The sequence below is a fragment of the Chenopodium album genome, chromosome 18, assembly GCF_948465745.1.
Source record: "Chenopodium album chromosome 18, dcCheAlbu1.1, whole genome shotgun sequence".
Classification (NCBI taxonomy): domain Eukaryota; kingdom Viridiplantae; phylum Streptophyta; class Magnoliopsida; order Caryophyllales; family Amaranthaceae; genus Chenopodium; species Chenopodium album.
The window spans coordinates 18,804,278-18,826,823 of NC_137851.1; the positions used below are offsets into that span (position 1 = coordinate 18,804,278).

Sequence of the window (22,546 nt, forward strand, 5' to 3'; positions counted from 1 at the left end):
ACACCTTATGTTAACAAACTATCTAGTTGCAAATACATCTACTTCCTAAGTCTAATGGGCTGCAACTTGGTCCTAGATCTAGTAGCTGGCGCAGAGGAAGGGATAGTAGTTGTGGATGATGCTTGACTCTACTAAGTCTGAAGTTGATTCTACTGCTGACTCTGATGCTAACTCTGTTGCTGCTGTTGCTTCTTCTGCTACTCTTCTTGAGGGAACCTCTTGCTCCTAATACTATTTGGTCTAGGGGTACCACCAAGTGCACTCTACAAAGAAAACAACACACCGAAGTTAGTTTTTGTTCTTAAAGCTCAAAATAGCACAAACTTCATATAACATCCTTTTTCTTACCTTTTTCAAAGCTCTCTCTGCTTTCTTTTGTCTCTAGTCATTCACCCAAGCAGTGTTCAAATGTGGTCTAACACCTTCTTTCTTTGGGGAAGAAACTGCTACTGGTGTGACAGAAGCATTTTTACATGTCTTAGCATAGTGCCCAAGCTGGCCACAATTCTTACATGTACCCTTCCTTTTCAATGGTTGCTGGTCTTGTTGGTTCTGCCCACCTTGTTCTCCCCACTCCAACTTCCTATTCTTGGACTTAGGCCTCCTAGGCTGCACCTTGATGGCCGATGGAAGTGGTTGCCTCAACTTCACCTTTTCCCAATGATGTGGACCTGGCATAGGTGCTACTTCAAACCTATATGCCAACATATATGTTGAGACAAGGTAAGAATTGTCTACATAATCCTCTGGGTCTGCCCTTTTGTCCATGATGCATGCGTATGCATGGACACAAGAGATACCAGTTAGGTCCCAATGATAGCAAGTGCATGTTGCCTTGCTGAGGTCAACTGTTACTATATCAGAGTTCAGCTCCACTTCATAGCTGTCACCTCTAGAAACTTGAACAATGCAATGCCTTGCAGCTGGTTTTATCCTCTAGAATGCCTTCTTGACATATGAAACTACTTTTCCTTCCATTTTCTGAAAACTTTCCCATTTGTCATTGTTTCTTTTCATCATATACCTCCTAAGCCACGCTATTTGAGTCAAAATGGGCTTATCCTCTTCTTTAATTACAGCATTAAAAGTCTCACTAATGTTGTTGAGCAACATATTTGACTTTGGGAAGGTACCGAAGGCATGTCTGGACCAATGCTTCGGAAGGATGTCAGCAAAATATTCAAATGCATCGTCAGACAAGAACTTTATTGACTCCATTGCTACTTCGAAGTCATGCTACAGAAATCACAAAACACAATAACTCACACTCTCACACATATTCGAACACAAACAGATAGCAGATCAGACAATACACATTCTTACACAGTCACTCAAATCACATACACTCTCACACATTCACACACACTCTCACACATTCACATTCACATACAGTCACACACAGTCTGGCACATTCTCACACATTATTATACAGTCTCACACATTTACACACACTCTCACACATTCTCACACAGTGACACACACACTCACACATTCACACAACCTCTCATATAGTCACACACATTCACTAACACATCAGAAATAACAAAATCACTAACACACTTTCTCTCACAGATAAAAGAAAACAGTCTCATCACTGACACATCAGAAATAAAAAATTGAATAACACATTGTCTCTGATAGATCAGAACAAACAAAATAATTTTAGAATTCATATACACAACTGAGAATAATAATCAAGGCATACCAATGTTGTAGCCTTTGCTGCTGACCAGAACAGCTCCTTGAAGGTTGCTCCACTAAATTGCAGCTTGAAGTTACCCATATATGTCTCACACAATACCTTGTGTCTGCATAAGGAACAACCTGTTGCAAAGCATCTAACAAGCCCTGTTGACATGGAACAAACAGTAAATCAGTCATTTGAACACTGAATGAAATAGCTAGGTGACATAATATATAAGATAGGGTTCATATGTTTACCTTTTGCCTATCTGACATAAAGGTATATCCCAAGCCTTGATTTTCATCTTTTAGGGCCTTCATTAGACTATTAAGGAACCAAACCCATGTCTATGTGTTCTCTATTTCAGTTGTAGCCCAGAAAATAGGGAAAATATTATTGTTGCCATCCTTACCAACTACAACAAGTACCTGACCTGGATATGGACCTTTGAGATGGTAGCCATCAACCCCAATTAGTGGTCTATAGCCAGAGAGAAAGCCTTTTGCCATAGGTGCAAGACAATCAAACATTCTAAGGAATAATGGGGGCTCAATCTGATCTATCTCATCAACTACCACATTACATTGTGTTCCAAGGTTATACTTCATGAGAGCCTTCCCATAGTCCCACACTCTTGCATATTGTTCTGCTGCTGACCCATAGATCATAAGCTTAGCCCTTGCCCTTGCCATCCAAGCTTTGCTGTAAGTTAATTCTATGTCGAGATCAACTAAAACCCTCCTTCTGAATCCTTTTAGCTTCCACCCTGGGTCAGTTCTCCAGTCCTCAATGTACTTGTCAACTAAAAACTCAGCAGTAAGATTTAGATTGCTTCTTACCTTTACACACTTGTGCTTCAGATTCAAATTCTTAATTTGCTAAAAATCTTGGTTGACAGACCTCCTTGCAACCACCCTGAAATGGCATCTTCTCCCCCCAACATAGGTACACTTAGGCAGCCTACACTTTTTGGCATTCCATTTGCATTGCCACCTCCTCCTACACTGGATGGTTACTTTGCTGCTATCATTGTGCAAATACCAATATTCATACCTATTCTCAATGGCATGAACCCTTAAAGCTTTCCTCAGCAGTTTGTTATTGAGGAACTTCTGCCCTTTCAACAATTGAATGGGTTTTTTGAAGTCTGTTTAGGCATGAAACCATGGACAATTGTCTTGCTCATCATCAAAACCTCTAGGGCTATCTAACTCCTTGGAATTAGAAGTGAACATACTCTCTCTGTAGAGTAACTTATTTGCTCAACAGTTCACCTTCAAGCATAAACTCATGGTTTTGCACTTCATGTTCACTTTTATCTTGCACACACTCTAAACTTGCATTGGCTTCTTATAGTATGTTGTTAACAGTGATGTCCATATCTTCCCTAAGGTCAGCATCCTCATCTACCCCCTCCTCTTCCCTTACTTCCCAGTCTAGGTCAGTGTCATAGCAGTCAGAGCTGGAGGAGCCAGATCCACCTTCAGATTCCAACTCAGCATCTCTCTTTGTCTTCTTCTTCCTTTTACCCTTTTTTTCTCCTTTCCCTTCACCCTACTTCTCCTAGATGTACCTTCCTCTTCACCTTACTTCTTCTTTCCTTTCACACTCTCCGAGAACAATTTCTTTCTTGATGTTTTCTCAGTATGCTCTACAGCCTTATTACCCCCTTTTTTTGGTTTTCCTCATCCTTGTCTTTATTTGCCACATGCTGCTTAAAGCTAGGGCTTCTCCTAAATTCAGTGGGCTTAACAACTTTGATTTGAATGTTTTGGGTGGGTTGAACAATGTTGGGTACTTGGCAAGTACAATAAACAACTACAAACCCATCTTTAGTCTTTGTCTCCAAAAAGCCCTTCACATCATCTTCACTCAGAAATTTTTTTTTCCCACTTGACCAAGAGTCTTCCCCTTTTTTTTTTATACCACATATTTCACAAGCTTGGCTGCTTGGCACATGCAAATCAAGCTTCACAAACACCCAAATGCAAGATTCCCTCACTAAGTTGACTGACATCTCACTCACTTTGCACTTGTACCTCAAATATTCCCAGCCACCTCATACCCACACAAAGTCTTCCCCCTTATTTTTTTGGGCACAAACACACCCCTAATCTAACCTTTACATCTACAAATTCAATCGTAACAACAATCTGTCCATATAATAGCAATATTAATTCATTTACAAAAGACTGACTTGTTTATTAAACCCCAATGTACATAGCAGCAATAAACAAATCCCCCAATTCACTGTCCTATCAACATCCCTACTTAAACAATTCAACATCTATTAAAGAATAATTGGCCTCTATTAAATAATTCAATCAAGTACACAATGAACCCATGTTCTAAACTTTTTTTTATGTTCTAAATTTTTTTTTTTGCTTATGTTCTAAAGTTTTTCCTATAGTCTAAATTTTTTAATACGTATGTTCCAAATTATTTCCTATGTTCTATTTTTTTTTAGCTTATGTTCTAAATTTGTTCCTATGTTCTAAATATTTTTTTAGCTTATGTTCTAAATTTTTTCCTATGTTCTAAATAAATTTTTCAACTTATGTTCTAATTTTTTTCCTATATTATAAATTATTTTTTCAAATTATGTTCTAAATTATTTTTCTTATGTTCCAAATTGTTGTTTGCTTATGTTCTAAATTTTTGCTATCTTCTAAATTTTTTTTCCTATGTTCAAAATTTTTTATGCTTATGTTCTAAATTTTTTCTGCTTATGTTCTAAATTTTTTTCTATGTTCTAAATTTTTTTCTATGTTCTAAATATGAATTTCTCAAAATTACAGAAATGTCATCACTAAAGGATCATTTTAGTTGGTTGGATCAAAACTAATAAAGGGTTGAGATTAGTTCTTATATAAGATTGAGTTCTTATATAGAGGAGGATTCTTATATGAGCCTTCCTATATATATATATATATATATATGACAGACCTAATTCTAATTGATTTGAAAAGTAGACTTCCGAAGCTTTCCAACGGTATATAATTTGCCTTAATCCAAGTTCATCATTAAAAATTATGATAGAAACAAAAATTGCAAAACCGACAGTGTAATGTGACGTATCAAATTGCAGTGTGGCGCACTGTACTGCCATGTGTCACACCACATTTTCCAGGACGGATTACTTTAATTTGCAGCATGGCGTGCCGCCTCGTGTAGTGTCCTGGTGCCTTTCCAGCCTTCTTTTAATCATTTGCTTTTTAGTCTAGAAATACCGATCTATTTTCTGATATTTGAGAGAGGAATTCGAACCTGGCAACTAGTTTTCAATCCCATACGACCCAAAAGGATTATCCGTAAAGTTTTGACGTGCAATTTTTATTGTTCTTAGCTATATTTCTAATCCTTTTCAAGTAATTCAATGTCCAACACAAGATCCATAGGTTCTATCTACTAAGGCATGAAGGTAGAATCCCGAGGGCAACATCAATTTTTCTAACTCTTTAATTAAAATTTTATCATTATTTTTATTGAATTTATTAACAATTTATTCATGACGTAGTATATACTCAAAGTTGCGCGTTTGAAGTGAGTACTTAATTTTTCTAGTTTTATTTACTCTAATTATTTTTGTTGCTTTGATTACTGATTTACTAGTGTTAACTATGTGACTCGAAATCTAGTAGGGCTAACTTTGAATGAAGATATCTCTCAATCTAAGTGATCTTGAGGTGATTCAAGGTAGAGGTGATAGCTTGTTTCAATAGCTTCCAATGATGGGTCATATGCTTAATTTTGATAAGAAATGCATGAGAAAGTTATGGTCATTTTATGAAAAACTGACGAAACTAGAACTTTGCTCACGAAGTGCTTAACTTGTCACATCCGTGCCAAAAAGAGGCACGTCCGTGTTCGGTTGAAAATTATGGCTTTTAAGTCTATACCTCGACTTTTTGGAAGGGGCACAGATGTGCTGTGCCTAGCCGGATGAGACATTTTTTTTTTGGTTTAATTTGGGTTTAAGCTTACGTGTTTTATGGTATATTTCCTAAAACTATATTTCTTCTATGACAACTACTTGAGTTATACTTGGGGGATACTTTAGGATTTAATTAGGGTTTCTTTATGATATAAAAGGACCATCTAGGTGATCAACCAGATCACACCTTTTGAGCCTTTAAGGTTTAAGGCACCTTTGTATATATTCTCTAGTTTTTTCTCCATTATAGTGAAGAAGCTCCCAAATCCCCCGACCTATAGACGTAGGCCTATATTGATCGAACCACGTAAATCCTTACTTTGTTTATTTTCTTTATCATTTTTTTCGTTCTTATTTTTCATTGAATTGTTCCACAGTAATCAAACACAATTACACCCATATTTCCTAACCATAGGTATCATGTTAGGATTATGTTGAGTATTGCTGGTATTCATGTTAGGTTGCTTCTAATATTTATGTGTCGCATGATCTTCGTGCTATATATGATCTTTATTGCTTTACTTTTTTTTTTGAGAAAAGGCGAGAAATTTTATTAATCACAAAAAAAGATACACAGAGGTTACTAAACCCCTAGGCATAAGCCTCTTAACCAAGCTACATCCTTAGCCTTAACTTTACAAGAAAGAACACTACAAATTCTATGATACACGTTTATACAAACTCTATTGACAACAATATCATGTCTATCTATCTTTCCTTCCCAAACAGCCCCATTCTGTTGCTGCCAAATGTTGTACACCAGAGCACAACTTATGCTCTGTAGAACCTGTTTCTGAAACCTGTTCATTGTCTTCCAGCACCACTCATTACAAGTAATCAGGTTCCCAAAATCCCTTGTCATTTGAATTTTATCCTGCATCATCTTAATCAGCTTCTTACTATAGTCACATTCAAAAAACAAGTGCTCACTAGTTTCTGAAGCATCACCACATAAAGGACAGGCATCATCACTGGTAACCCCGTACTGCAGGAGCTTGTTTCTTGTTCTAAGCCTTCCCCACATAGACATCCAGAGAGTAAATCTATGTTTAGGAATGTTGTACCTGTTCCAAACCCAATTGCACCAATTGACTTCAGGGTTAACCTTTTGCAGCCATTTATAAGTTGATTTCACAGAGTACCCAACAGCATTATGTTTATTGCTTTACTTGTTTAACCATAATATTGCATGTTAATCAAGACTAGTATTTGAATATCACACCTAATTAGATAATTATGGACAACATGTTAGGATTCCACTAATTATGTTATTAAATCAAGCAAACACGATATTAGCAATTACATGTGCAATAATATTCAACCGACTTAGCATAATCTAGCTTAGAGCAATTTGAATAATTGTTGTGTGTTTTTTCGATTGCAGATTATATAGGTCGCTATAAGAATTAAATCAAGGCCAACATGGACAGAATTGACTTCCTAAATCAATTTTGCACCTTCATCCCCGAACATCCAATAATGTTTCAAAATCATTATGAAGTTAATAATCTCACAAATTATGAATGGGGTGTGAATTTCATGGATTAAAATTCGTGGTTGCCTTTACCTCTTTCGTTTAAATCCAGGAACGATTTACAAGTTCCTTAAAAGTTTGTTGGCGGCTCCCTACTTGTCCTTTCGATCTAAAATCAATCCTACATCTTCCTACGATTAATAATTAAGCACACTCACACGTACTAATTAGCTGAACCAATGACTGCTATAATTCAATGACTCCCTGATAGGAAGACAATTGAGTACCAAGTAATTAAAATGTTTAAGTTTCAAAGGTAAATCAAATTCCCATATTTAAGAAAATTCCCATTTTTTTTTATTAGGAATATGTTGTGTGACAACTTATAGATAGCCGGTAAATAGTAATATATCATAAGTTGTCACAATCTAACAATATTGTGAGTGTGAGGGATAGTTCAAGTGGTTAGAGCCTCTCTCCCGATTCCAGGAGATCTTGGGATTGATCCATGAAATTCACAATCTAACAATCTTACAATATTTGTCACAATCTAACAATCTAACAATATTGTAAGAAAATTCACAATCTAACAATATTGTAAGAATATTACATGCTTCCTTATTTTATATTAGAAGACATATTTCATTTAGACATGTATGTCAATTGATACTTTCTAATACAAATATCCTTTATAACATATGGGCAAAAAATATAAAATTTTGATATTTAAAAAATAGATGTTGAGACAAATTTAACTAAATCCGACATTACTATATTTTTTCTCAATATGAAATCTCAAAACAAAGTCCAAGCAATATATGTGAATAGTACACAAAATCAAACTGTGTCATCTAATTTGAAATGAAGGAAATATAACAGAAACATTATTCCTTGCTTTTTTATATTTCACCGAGGAATTCACTGCCTATAATAATGTGTGTCATAGTCATGAGTGACCTCTAATAACATGCATTGGTATTAAATTATATTATAGATGGTATTATCATGATACCAAAATACTTATTCAATAGTACTGACGAATACAAAAATGTTTTGTGGGTATCGATATAATCCCTTAGATTGTTGGTATTTAGATGATAACATTTAAATATACTCCCTCCGTCCCCGAAAGAACGACCTATTTGGGTTAAGTTCGCGGGTATTAAGAAACTTAATTTGCAAGTACAAATGTATGGGAAAACACAAGTCAGTAATAATTTGCAATTAATACCTAGAGAGAGAAAGTCCTAGATGTAAGTTCTTCACCGGTTTTCTAAGAGAAAACCTTTGGGTTTTTATATTTATCCTATGCCAATAAACATGATGTAATAATGTACTAATCCATGTGATGTTTTATTAGCCAATAAGATTAAAGTATTGTTTTACAACAACCAATATAATTAAAATACACAAGATTGCCAAGCTGGCACTTTTAAAATGAAGAGAGAGAAAGAGGGGGACAGAAAAATTAATGGTGGCAGGAGAGGGAAAAAAAGTTTAGAAATTTAGAGAGGAGATGACACAAAGATCTAAAAAAAATACAAGGGTAAAATAGGAAGAAGGAGCTACATGACAAAAATATTTGAGGATATATTGGTAATTTCGTGATTTTAATAGATGTTGGGAAAATTAAGGGTGTTTTTAAACGTCGCTCGCAAATTACATAGTAACGCTCCCTTTTTTATAAGAAATTTCCTTTTGTACTCCTAGCATATAATTACGGAGTTTCTACTCAACGAGTCACATATTTCACTCTCTAACCTCATTCACTCTCATTTTCTCTCTCTAAAAATTGAAATCTGAAAATTTTATAAAAATCTGAATTTTTTTAAAAAAATCTGAAATTTAACTCCTTAAAAAAAAAAAACATCACCAACAACCACCTTACAACCACCACTTGAAGAACAAGGCAAAGGGATGGCTGATCCGAGGCGAATTAGGGTGACTTACGGTGGTCGTGGATTAGGTGGCGGCGGCGGCGAGTAGGTAAAATTTTTTTTTTAAAAAAAAAAAAAAAACGGAAAAAGGGACTTCCGCCCAGAAATTCCGGAAGTCCCTTGGAGGATCCGCCTGAAAATTCCGGATCCTCCAAGGAATATCCGGAATTTCTGGGCGGAAGTCCCTTTTTCCTTTTTTTTTTAAATTTTTTTTTTGTTTTTTTTTGTTTTTTTTTTCGTGAATAAATCTTATTATTATGATTATTGTTATTTTTATGATTTTTATTATGATTATTGTTATTATTATTATTATTATTAGTAGTAGTAGTAATATGTTATTATTAGCATGATTTTTGTGATTATGATTATTGTTGTTGTGATTATGATTGTTGTTATTGTTGTTGTTATTGTGATTATTATGTTAGTAGTACATTATTTGTAATGTTATTGTTATATTTAGTAATAGTATTATTATTATTATTATTGTTATTTTTATGATTTTTATTATGATTATTTATATTATTATTCTTATTTTTGTTATTATGATTATTTATATTATTATTATTCTTATTTTTGTTATTATGATTATTTATATTATTATTATTCTTATCATTAATCTTTATTTCCCTTTTTTTTATATTTTTTTTGTTGAAACCTTATTATTCTTATTATTATTAGTAGTAGTATGTAAATGTTAGTTTATTTTTGTGATTATGATTATTTTTATTCTTATTGTTGTTATTATGATTATTAATATTATTATTCTTATTATTATTCTTATTTTTTTAGTTATTTATATTTTTTTTGTTGAAACCTTATTATTCTTATTATTATTAGTAGTAGTATGTTATTGTTAGTTTATTTTTGTGATTATGATTATTGTTTTTGCTATTGTGATTATGATTATATTTTAAAATTTGTGGTTGGTATGATTATTTTGTTGAGTATGATTTTTATTATTATTATTAATATTATTAATATTATTATTGTTGTTGTTGTTGGTGGTGTGTTGGTATGAAATTAATTAGTTTGAATAGTATTTTTTGTAGTCCAACTTTAAACAAGTAGTATTTTTTGTAATTATTACTGAAATTGGATTTTGTACTTATTTTATGTAGATCGAGGGTTCTGGTGCTCGACATGCAATATCACGACGTTTGAATGCGTCTGTTAGGAGACAATCATCTCGTTCAGCACCGTTTCAGCCCGAGCAGCAATACGGGTCTACTAGTGGTTGGTCGGGAGACCAACAGTCAGGAAGTAGTCGACCTATGTATTCGCCAGGTGGAGTACCTACATCTGACGAGGAGGAAGTCTCGGCTAGTCATGCTGGTGACCGGGATGAAGAATCGAGCCCCCCTCAGGATTATCATATGGTATATAGGGGTCAGTATGGGAGATTTGTTGGTAGTGGATCGAGTCAGCCTACTACCAGCTCTGCAGAGGCATGGTTAGTGCAGGAGCCGATGCCGGGTGGTCCTGAGGATGGGATTGTTATCCCTAGTTTTGGTGGTCACGTGGCACGATATATAAGGGTGTTTTGCGGTGTTTGAGTAGGTCAAAGTTGTGTTCTGACTTGGTTACGTGGCGAGGTAGTCAATCAGCGGAGAACCTCCACTTGATTGATGGTAGTTGGTTGTCTCACTTGCCCGGGCTGTTGTTTAAAAAACTTGATTGGCCGTTGATTTCTGCTTTTGTTGAGAGATGGCAGCCAGATACAAACACTTTTCATATGCCATTTGGGGAGATCACGATCATGTTGCACGATGTGTACAACGTTCTTGGGCTACGTGTACATGGTAAGATGGTCACCACTACACCTAGCACGGACTACTTACGAGACGCATGCTTGATTACCATGGATATGACTCCGGATGATTTGTCTGAGATTTGCGGCACAAAGACGATTTGGCAAGGTAGTGGGGTGTTGACTGATAAGATTTTTGAGTCGACATTGGAGGTTGAGAGGCAGTTTAGTGCTCAGTATACTGCGTACTTGTGGTTAGTGCTTGGAGGTTCACTATTTATAGACAAGAGTGGTAACCGTACGCATCCTTCCTTCCTCCATGAGCTATGTTATATGGATGTCCCTATTAACGAGTACGCTTGGGGCACAGCTGCACTGGCTTACTTGTTTAGGCAATTGGGCACGGCATCACGGAAAGGTGCTGATTCGATCGCGGGTTGTCTCACGCTTCTACAAGCGTGGATTTACGAGTACTTTCCGTGCTTTCGGCCTTAGCAGGGTACCTTGACGAGGGACCTTAATATCCCTCTTGCGTCTGCTTGGGATGTTGGAGCGGGATGTCCTAGCAAGAACTTGGAGCGCCTGATATCTTTTCGTACTAGAATTGATGCGCTGACTGACCGTGAAGTGAACTGGCTACCATACGGAGTTGATCCTGGACTTGGAGTGCCCCCCACTTTATTCATTGGCTGCATCCAGTACCGTAACATCATAGAGCCGTACATGCCTGATAAAGTGGTTCGATAGCTTGGTTTCGTGCAAGGCATTCCACGTGACATTATCAGGCCAGAGAAGGCCAAGAGGCCGACTAACTTGAAGATGTACCGGGTAGACTTCCCGACCGAGATGACAGAAGTGATGTAGAAGAGGTTTGTCCCTGGGACATCTTAGAGTGTAGTTTTAGGTGCCCTCACCAGACTTAGTGCTGGAGCTCCTTCTGTTACGCCTGGTTACATGTAGTGGCTGTCCAGGTTTTCTCACCCTCAGGTATCTCCAGGTCCAGCAGTTACAAGCAATCTACCAGAGCGGACTAACACTGATTATGTAAGTTTTTGCGTTTATTTTACTATTTAGAATGACTTATAATAATTGTTGTATATATAATACGTTATTATGTGATTTGTAGTGGATGAGTCGGTCCATGGAGATTCACCAAAGAGCACTAGCTAAGTATCCTCACATGTCTAGTGAGACTAGGACAATGACGGAGCAGCTTGTATTTGATTGGAAGTAAAAAATGGGACTCTAGATTGCTTTTTTGGTCGTATTAGTGGTTTTTATGTGAACTTCTTTGAATTGCTTTATATTTCTTTTTTATTAGTCATGTACAATAAGAACTGGACAGTGTATATTTCTTAGTTTTTGTTGCACCTACTATCTAACTAATGCATCCCACATGTTCCTTCTAGCTTCATATTGTTGATCCCATCCATTAACACTAGCCTCGTGGTGCTCAGTCCACCAACCGGCGATCGGCGGGAGAGGTGAAACAGGTGCAAGGTCAAGACGGATGAAATGTGATCCACCAACTGTAGCAATTACGAACTCCCGACTCGGTGACAGGACCCCATTTCGTGTCCTCAGCGGTAACACTGTGATGCATGGGTAGTAGCAAGTTGTTACTAGGCCTACCCCAAGACAAATCACCCTTGCGTTGAACCATGTAGCAATAGGAAATAAATCTTGAATAGTTACCATCCAATGCCGCTCCCCAACAGCCCCACCATCCCATCGAATACGCTCTATGTTCATCCATAGTCGTCCAAGCCCGTAAATCCGTTCGTACAAATCAAGATGACCGGCGATCTCGTTCGCTATTGTTTCCCAAGCGTCAAACCATAGTCCCTGATCACCAAAGAAGAAGTCGGCGACACAATGAAAGCCACAGTTCCCATCACCAATGACATCCTTCCAAGACGTAATGTACGGCAACATCGGGCCCGGAATCTGGTTCAAATACCTGCACTGACTAATGTCACACGGATCTGCTGTACATAATTACAAAGATTAATTATTAGTGAAGCTACAAGATGAAATACATATAACTTTTAACATCACTAGACTTTTAATATTACCTGTTTATTGGTCACCACCACGTTGGCTGTATTGACGATTCACATGCTCGAAATAACTTCGATCACGCCTGGTGTCATTGTTCCTCCGTCGACCACGAACTTTGAGGTTCACATGTGGTTCTTCAAGTTGTGTGTGATCCGGGTGCAGCTCCTCTTCAATGATGCGCGATAAATTTCGACGTACAGCAGGATCACTTTCCATGACTTCATCAACTAGGGAACGAAAATGTGCGGCCTCCTCGATCGAATCGTTAACAAATTCTGGCATGTTAACACCATCACCAATAACCAAAGTCTTCCAGAAAGAATGAATTTGGCTGCTATACAAGCCTGTCTGTGCAACTAGCGAATCATGTATCTGGCAGGCACACGGTACACCATGAGTCACACGCATAGCACATCCACAGCGTTCATAAACCTAGTAACTCAAATCCCGCATCCTTTTGGTCTCCGCATGAAGTAATTTCAAGCAATATTGAGACACTTTGCCTTTTATACATGACAGTGGCAATTGTCTGTACATCTCCCCAATTTTAGACACGGTATCCAAAGAACCTGCCATTGATTCCAATTAGTAAAAACATTTTGCTATTATTTATTATAATTACAGTTACAAAATAAAGACAACAACTAATATAGTAAAACAACTAACCTGTGGATAATTCAAACCACGTTTTCACTACTGAATGTTGGCTCTCAACTCTACAGTTGGTGGTGTTACCAAAGTGAAGAATTTGGTTCGTCCAATACGTCACAAATTTGGTTTTATGACACAGCCATGTTCCCTCAACGTACTCAATCACTGCCGGAAAACTTGCCCACCTTGCTTTCATGGTAGCCAGAGCATGATCATACTCCGCCTCAGTTGATGCATCCATAATACGTTTCCATTTGCCATTTTTAAAACTGGCACCAATCTTCTTGTTTTTGAACATCTTCGTCACCCTAGCCTCCACATCTTTGTTAATGTGCCATCGACATAGTAAATGCGACGTCCCTGGAAAAACTTCTCTCAAAGCCGCACATAGCCCAAGTTCACGGTCTGACAAAAATACCGATGGCTCTTTATCAAACCCAATCAATTCCCTTAATCTCTGCAACACCCACCGATAGCTAGCCGTGCACTCGTTGCACATGAAAACATAACCAACTAGAAAATTCTGGTTTGTCGGTGTCACGCCTACTATCTCAAAGAACGGCATGCCATATCGATTGGTCTTGTAAGTAGAATCCATCCCTATGACGTGTGGGTATGTGCAGAGTATGTTGACCGTGATCGGGTGCACCATAAATGCATGTTGCAAGACGTCGAGATCATCGGACATGACCCAATAAATGTACTTACTCTCTCTCGCCAAATGAAGAAATTGCTGAACAACTCCTCTTCCTTCGGACATCTCCATCCTGAAGTCATTCTGACAGTTGTAAATGTGCCTAATGTTTGGACGATCATTAGGAAATTGCTCTGCAATAGTTGCCATGATGTTGCGGGGCGCAACCTTGGACTTTGTCATGTCACGCACAACCTGTTTAGGGTAGAAGTACCCCAAGTACGTGGCCCAATCTCATAGTGACACGTGGCCCAATAAGAAGGCGACACGTGGCATTATGAGAGGTTGACACGTGTCCTCCTAACAGGGTGACACATGTCAGCTACCTTTAAATTCACAATACAACATCAGAAAGAGAAAAAAGGGGCTTTGATTACATCAGGACCAAATCCCGAGAAAAACCTTGAATGCCGTGAAACGGCGCCCCCCATGACACGTGGCGACCCCTGATTGCGCAGCCAATCACGTCACGAAATTCTAGGGTATAAACCCTAGAGGGGCAATGTTCCCACCCCTATAAATACCCCAATCATTTATGATGGGAAGGGGGATTACGAGATAACATAAATATAGAGCATTAAAAAGCTCCAACTTCTCTCTACTTTCTCTCTCTAGCTTTTCCGATTTCCGATCTCTAACTTGATCGTCGGAGGCGAATATTCCGATAAACGGAATATTCGTTGTTTTGCAGGTGTCCAAGTCTCATTGTCAGAAGAACGCGACCAGTATCCGAGGAGTTCACAAAAAACCCCGAAACATTTGGCGCCGTCTGTGGGGATACTCGTCCGTTATGGCAATAGATGGTCAGACACCTAATACTGGTCCTCGTCCAGGCGAGGACGGATATGTAGAAGACTTACATACAACCATACATTCTAGCAATCCTTTGACTGCCTCATTTCAAGAGGCCGAACAACCTCCTGTTACCCCAGCTACCCTAATGGCCGAGCTGACTAAGTTTCGCCAAGAGTTGGCCTCCAACCGACAAAAAGGGGGAGGAGGTGCTTCCAAGAAAACACACAACAAGACCAATGCGACTGATGCTGGTAATACCCCATTCCGTCGTCCGCATGGAAGGTCTCCCCGAGTCCCACGGACAAACCTCTCTAGCCTGTTGGCGAAAACACAGTCGGCTGGGGGAGGGGCAGACAGCCGAAAAGAGTGGAGACTGAGCCGTCACAGCGTTTCATAGACACAAGGGATTACATTCGGCACAAGCAAAGGGAGAGGGCCGCATACTCTGACACGGCCTCTACCCCAACCATGCCGGATGAAGTCTCCAACCAATCTTTCTCTTAATACACCAACACGGCCGTCTCTAGCAGAAGTCAAGCCGCTCATACTATTACTCCCATTCCAGTTCAGCCATCACAATATCAGCCCCCTCAAGTACTTAATGGGTTGATACATCCAACTCCCCAAGTCTTTGGGCAATATGGGCCGTATGGCCAGGTGTTCAGCCAGGCTCCCTACCTGGCTGGAACATCCGTGCAGCCTCATCCCATCGATTGGCAGATGGGTTTGTTGAATTTGGGAGATAAGCCGCCTCCGTTTTCGCAAGACATACTAACGTCCCCTCAACCAGCAAAAGTGAAGAGTGTATTAGTGGGTGCCTATGATGGTACGGGCAACCCAGAGGAACATATTACCTCGTACAGGAATTTGATGTACTTGCAAAGTGTAGATGATGCTACATGGTGCAGATGCTTCCCGACCACTCTTAAGGGGGTGGCCCAGGATTGGTTTAACAGCCTTCCGGCCGGATGCATAAATTGCTTTACTACCCTCAGTTTGTTGTTTGTGGGAAATTTCTCATACAACATCCCACCAAGAAAGACAAGTCTCAACTTGGCAACAATTGTTCAAGGGAAGAATGAAGGACTACGCTCATACGTCCAAAGATTTAACCAAGAAAAAACCCAAATTCATAATCTTCCGGACGAAATGGCATACTCAAAATTTCTCCGGGGATTAAGGCATAATGGTTTTAAGTTTGATTTGGTAAGGAAAAAGATTCGGTCATACGCAGGTGTATTGCGGGAAGCCGAAGCCTATATTGAGGCCGCAGACTTTTGTTCGCTCACCAAATCAGAACAACCGGCCAAGGGGGCTGAAAAGAAGCAATCTTCTCAGCAAGACTCGGCCGGCCGAAAGAAAGAAGGAAGCAAAAGAAAAGAAATTTGGGTAGCTGATGACAAGCAACCCAAGTCAAAGAAAAGCAAGACGTATGAGCCTCAGTATGAGTTCAACAAGGATGGCTACTCCATTTTGATGGAGATAAAGGACAAGTTTGAGTTTGAGAAGCCTCAGCCTTTGAGAGGCTCGGCCCAGTACAGAAACAAGAACAAGTATTGTCATTACCACAAGGATGTAGGTCATGACACGAACGATTGTACCAATCTCAAGAGGCTGTTGGATAAGTTGGCCGATAAGGGTCTGCTGAAACCCTATGTGACCAAGTCCAAATTCACCTACAAGCGGACAGACAACACGTCCGAGAAAGAGCAACAAGGTGATAAGAAAAATGACAAGGAAAATGATGGGAATAGCACCGATTCAGGTTTTGTGGCCATGATATCAGGAGGCTTTGCTTCAGGCGGCCCTACCATGAAAGGAATCAAGCAGGATGCTCGAAATTTATCAAATGTGATGCAAACGGACGCCGTTAAGGCCGAGCCATTTCCTGAAGTGATCATAAGTGAGGCTGACCGTGGAGAGGTCAGGGCTTTGCATAATGATCCCATGGTCTTTGTCATGAAGATAGCAAATTTGAAGGTGGGACGAATATTGATTGATACGGGCAGTTCGACCAATATCATCAGCTTGTCTGCCCTAAGGAATTTAAACTTCCCAGAAGATGCTCTCCAGGATATCACTCACCCCTTGGTAGGATTTGGGGGGAATGTCATTCATCCGGTCGGGCAGAAGGGAGAAGGGAGAGACATGGTCGTCCGCTTCCTTGTTGTTAAAGAGTTGACCGGCTACAACGTCATCCTTGGCCGCCCCACTCTAAATGCAGCCAAGGCGATCATAGTGCCTCACTTAATGTTGTTGAAGTTTGAAAGGTCGGACGGAAAAATTGGAACAATTCAAGGAAGCCAGAAAATGGCTAGGGAATGTAATCAGCTGGCCGTGAAGCCAACAGCGCGCGGCCCAAAACTGTCCGAGCCAAAGGAAGAAGGAACCTCATTCCCAGCATACCAGGTCGGCCAGAAGCGTAAGGCGGCCAGGGCAGAAGAAGCCTAGCAATTAATGACTGTCGGCCGGCCAGATGAGTTGAGGCCCCAGCCGGCCGGCAGCCACCAGGATATAGTGCTTGACTCCAACCACCCAGAACGGACAATTAGTGTCGGCACTATAGCTTTGGGATTGCTTGGGGATGAGTTAGTTCAGCTTTTAAGAGAATTCAAAGATGTGTTTGCATTTGAAGTTGGTGAAATGCCAGGGATAAGTCCTGACCTGGCCGTGCACAAGTTGGCCGTGAATCCTTTGATAAAACCTGTCCGCCAGAAGAAGAGGAATCACGGAGAAGAGAGGAATCAGGCGGCCGCAGAAGAGGTGAAAAAGCTGCTGGACGCCGGTTTCATTCGGCAATGCTTCTACCCAGATTGGGTGGCCAATGTAGTTCTTGTGAAAAAGCCGAATGGGACTTGGAGAATGTGCGTGGACTACACGGACTTGAACAAGGCGTGTCCTAAGGATAGCTTCCCCTTGCCTAAGATCGACCGTTTGGTTGACTCTACGGCCGGACACGCCCTAATGAGTTTTATGGACGCATACTCCGGATTCCACCTTCCTTTGTGGGAAGAAGATCAAGAAAAGACAGCGTTTGTGACCGAGCAGGGGTTCTACTGTTACAAAGTCATGCCATTCGGCCTCAAGAATGCCCCTGCCACCTTTTAGAGGCTTGTTAACACAGTCTTTAGAGACCAGCTCGGCCGGAACATGGAGGCGTACATTGATGACATGATTATCAAGTCAAAAGAGCCGGCCGACCATCTCAAGGATCTACGAGAAACGTTCACCGAACTCAGGCGGCATAAGATGATGTTGAATCCAAAGAAGTGTGTATTTGGTGTTGAGTCCGGTAAGTTTCTCGGATTTTTGATTGATCAACGTGGAATTGAGGCCAACCCTGAAGATTTTTGTCAAGGTCAGGGGATACGTGCCGTTAATTTTTTCAAACCATTAAGAAGAAAGCCATGTTCGAGTGGACAGAGGAGGCCGAGGAAGCATTCGTACAGTTGAAAAGTCACTTGCATACATTGCCTCGCCTCGTCAGTCCGCTTAAGAATGAGAAGCTATATATCTATCTTGCCATCTTTGAACATTCTCTAAGTGTCGTCCTTCTTGCTGAGAGGGACAGCCATCAGGTCCCGGTGTATTTTATCAGCCATGTACTTCACAATTCTGAGCTTCAGTACCCCCCAATTGAAAAATTTGGCCTGGCCTTGTACATGGCATCAAAGAAGCTGTGGCCGTACTTTTTGGCACATTCAATTGTGGTCTACACAAACCAATCTTTGAAGAAGCCGTTCTCAACGTTAGAAGCAAGTGGCTGCATGCTTAAGTGGGCTTTGGAACTCAGGGGCTTTGACCTTGTGTTTGAACCAAGGAAGGCAATCAAGGGGCAAGATTTTGCGGATTTCTTGGCTGAAATGACTCGGCCTGATCTTCAGCCGGCTGGGGACATAGTCAAGAAAGTGTTTGTGGATGGTAGTGCAACAACGACCGGGTGTGGTGCTGGTGTTATATGTGAATCTCCTGAAGGAGACAAATATGAGTATGCGTTGAGATTTCAGTTCCAAGCGTCAAACAATGAAGCTGAGTACGAAGCATTGTTGGCCAGCCTAAGGATGTGTAAAGCGGTCGGGGCAACCAAAGTTGAAGTGTGCTCGGACTCCCGGCTAATAGTCCACCAAGTCAATGGTGGCTTCGAAGCTAGGGAGCCGACCATGATGAAGTACATGCAGCTAGTGAAGGATGAGGTCGAGTGCCTAGAACATTTCTCTCTCAAACAAGTTCCTCGATCAGAAAATCATCAAGCGGACGCGCCCTCCAAATTGGCTTCCTCGGCATCATGTGATACTCCAAAATCAGTGTTTTGGGAAGTAAAGGAGAGAAGGAGTATTGATGCCGAGCCCGTTCAGATAATAGATAGAAGTTCAACCTGGATGGACGGAATTATTTCCTATCTAAGGGATGGAATACTTCCGGACGACCCAAAAGAGAGTTGGCTAATGAAGAGGAGAGCGGCCTAGTTCGAGATGAAGGATGGGGAGCTATTCAAAAGAGCTTTTGTGAAGCCTTATCTTAAATGTATAACTCCTGAAAGAGGGCATGATGTGTTGGACGACCTCCATCAGGGGCATTGTGGCTCACATATTGGAGGACGAGCCTTAGCTGAAAAAGCGACACATTTGGGATATTACTGGCCGAGCTTGAATACGGACGCCTTGCAAATGGTGAAAAAATGTGACAAGTGCCAGAGGTTTTCAACCCTTATTCATCGTCCAGCAAATAGCTTATCAGCCATTAGTAGTCCGCTTCCTTTTGCTAAATGGGGCATGGACATTTTGGGGCCGTATACTCCTGCATCCGGCCAGAGACGATATGTACTAGTGGCAGTAGACTACTTCACTAAATGGGTTGAAGCTGAGGCCGTCCGGGGCATCAAATGGACGGATGTGTCCGCCTTCATTTGGAAGAGCATAATCACTCGGTATGGGGTACCTAAGTCAATGGTGTTCGACAATGGACCTCAGTTTGAGACGCGCCAACTCAAGGAATGGTTGGGGGACCAGGGCATAACTCATTGTTTTGCCTCAGTCGGCCGACCACAAGCCAATGGCCAAGTTGAGGCCTATAACAAGCTGATTTCAAATGGGATCAAGCGCAAGCTTGAAAAGGCGGGCGGCCTATGGGCAGATGAGTTGGTTAATGTGCTACGGTCCATACGGGCAACAACAAAGAGCTCAACAGGTGAGACTCCATTCTTTTTGGTCTATGGAGCTGAGGTTGTACTCCCAATTGAAATGTACGAGCCCACTTTGCGGGTAATGCTCTATGATGAATCGGCCAATTGTCAGGCCATGAAGACCACTCTAGACTTTCTTCCAGAAGCTAGGGGCAATGCGGCGCTTAGACATGAAATTTATCGCTTAAGGATGACAAGGGAATATAACCGCCGAGTGTCTAAGCGGCCACTCAAAATGGGGGATCTAGTGTTGAGGAAAATGGAAGCTGTTGGCCGTGCCAATGAGGACGGCAAGTTGACCCCAAACTGGGAGGGGCCGTACCGAATCAGGGAAGAAGTCCGAGACGGCACATATCGCCTTGAAGCAATTGATGGCCGTCAGATCCCACGGACATGGAACACTGACAATCTGAAGAAATATCATGTTTAAGTTTCTCTAAGTACTTAGCCAAAAAAGCTGTGTATACAGCTAGGTCTATTGACCGAGCCATGTAATCAAAGCCATACGGCCGCAACAATGTATTTTTGACAAAATTAATGAAAAGTCAAGCATTGTTGAACTACTTTGCTATTTTACTCATCTTTATTTGCATATTATGATTAAAGGCCGAGTGAAATGACTTACTAAGTTGCTTCCAATATAGCAACACGGCTTATCAGTCTTACTGAGTGGCCGAAGCAAAAAGGAAGCAAGATTGTTTCCGATGGAGCAATTCGGCCACGAAAAAAAAAAAACTGATTTAATTCAGAGAACAATGCGTCCGCACCAATTCAAGGCGGACGGTTGAGGCAAGGTATTCTGAACTTGTTTAAAAAGCAAGTGTCCTTTACAAATAGGGCAAGGGCATACCTAGGCGTTTAGCCCGGCCGAGTCAGGAATCTCTAAGTTGAGATAATACTTGGGATTTCTAGGGTACGTCCGAGCGATAGATTCAACGGATTACTCGTACAAAGATAGCTGAACGGCCAATTAAATTGATTCGGTGCTTCACCTAGTCCAAGGGCAATCATTACTATGATTTGATTAACTTGTTAGTCGTCATACCCTTTAAGGCATAAAGACTACCAAGTTAATCAAACATCTTAGAGTATGGACTAGGCGAACACCGAATAAAGGGGCATACCCCTAGGAGTGTACGAAAAACATTCAAAAAGCACAACATTGCAAAAAATTGCTAAGTATGAAACAGAATTAAAGAATCGCTCAACGGGCGGACGAAATCTTCATTAAACTGACCGCGCAAAAGGTGGCCGAAACGCTTACAAAACCGCTCAAACAGGCGGCCTCAAAATAAGAACAAAAAAGAGTACAGAATAAGCTAAGTAAAGATGAAAAAAGAAGAAAAAGCTGGGTAGCTGAGCAGACGGTTGCTGGAGGACCTGAGCTCTACTTAGCCGTATCATCCTTGGCAGGCTCCTCCGCAACCTTGGTGTCTTCGGTCGGAGCGGCATCACCGTCCGCCTCCTCCTCATCTCCCTCTTCCTCGTCCCCTCCGGACTCAGGAGAGGTAACTACCAGCTCTGGAGGAGGCTGGCCGGCCTTCTTCGCCTCTTCCCTGAGGCAGACATAGTTCAGCCGCTTCTTAAAGCATTCTTCATAGTATGCGGCCTCACCATCATCCACCATCAGCTCGAAGGCATCGAAGAAGTATGCCCTAAGCCTGTCTTCGGCATTCTGCTCAATGCGGACGATTTCCTCCGCGCTGGGCGGCCGAGGAGCTTTTAGCTGCTCAGCATAGTCCGAAACGGACTTCTTCAAGGCCTCAACCTCGGCCTTCAGCGCGTCCGCTTCGTCCAAAGCAGACTTAAGATTGGCTTGGGCCAACTTCAGCTCACTCTTCAAGGCCTCAGACGCCTCGAAGCCCAGCCTCCATTTCTCTTTCTCCAGGACGGCCTCGTCCCTCTCAACCCTCATGGCCTCCCTGGCCAAGGACTCCTCTTCGAGTGCCTTGCCCAGTTTGACCAGGTCTTCAGTTTGCCGCGCCGCCTTATCGGCCAGCGCGGTTATTTGGGTCTCAAGATGCACCCGTTGGACGGCGGTCGTCCCCGTCACAGCATCCTCGGCCTTCCTGATTTCGAGCCAAGCCTGCTTCAGCCGCTCGTTCTCTTTATCCTTCCATTCAAGGAAGGCGTTCAGGCGGAGGAAGAACTGCGGACAGAAGAAGGAAACTTAGTCAAATATAGAAAAATTTGCTAAGTGTTGGAAAGAAAAGGTATAGAGAAAAGGAGACGTACCTCAGCACTACAGTTGAGCATAGGGCCGAGGAAGCCCTCATTGATTCCCCGCAGCTTATCACGCTGCGCTTGGGGAACCGCGCGAACCATGGCCTCGCGCATGGCCTTCCTCTCCGCGCCAGTCAGTGACTGGCCGGGCAGCCTCATTTGTA

The 22,546-nt window shown here is 41.2% G+C and overlaps 1 protein-coding gene across 1 annotated transcript; it reads right to left on the reverse strand.

Annotated features, from left to right (window-relative positions):
• Positions 1-381: 381 nt before the first annotated feature.
• LOC145591960 (uncharacterized) lies at positions 382-6,642 on the reverse strand. The gene is made up of 8 exons (XM_081648437.1): positions 6,301-6,642; positions 3,805-3,837; positions 2,113-2,538; positions 1,942-1,998; positions 1,706-1,848; positions 1,585-1,594; positions 1,025-1,236; positions 382-892 (listed from the first exon to the last, which is right to left on the reverse strand). Exons 1-8 carry the CDS (start codon positions 6,640-6,642, stop codon positions 382-384), a joined length of 1,734 nt encoding a protein of 577 aa, XP_081504563.1.
• Between the last annotated feature and the right edge of the window lie 15,904 nt (positions 6,643-22,546).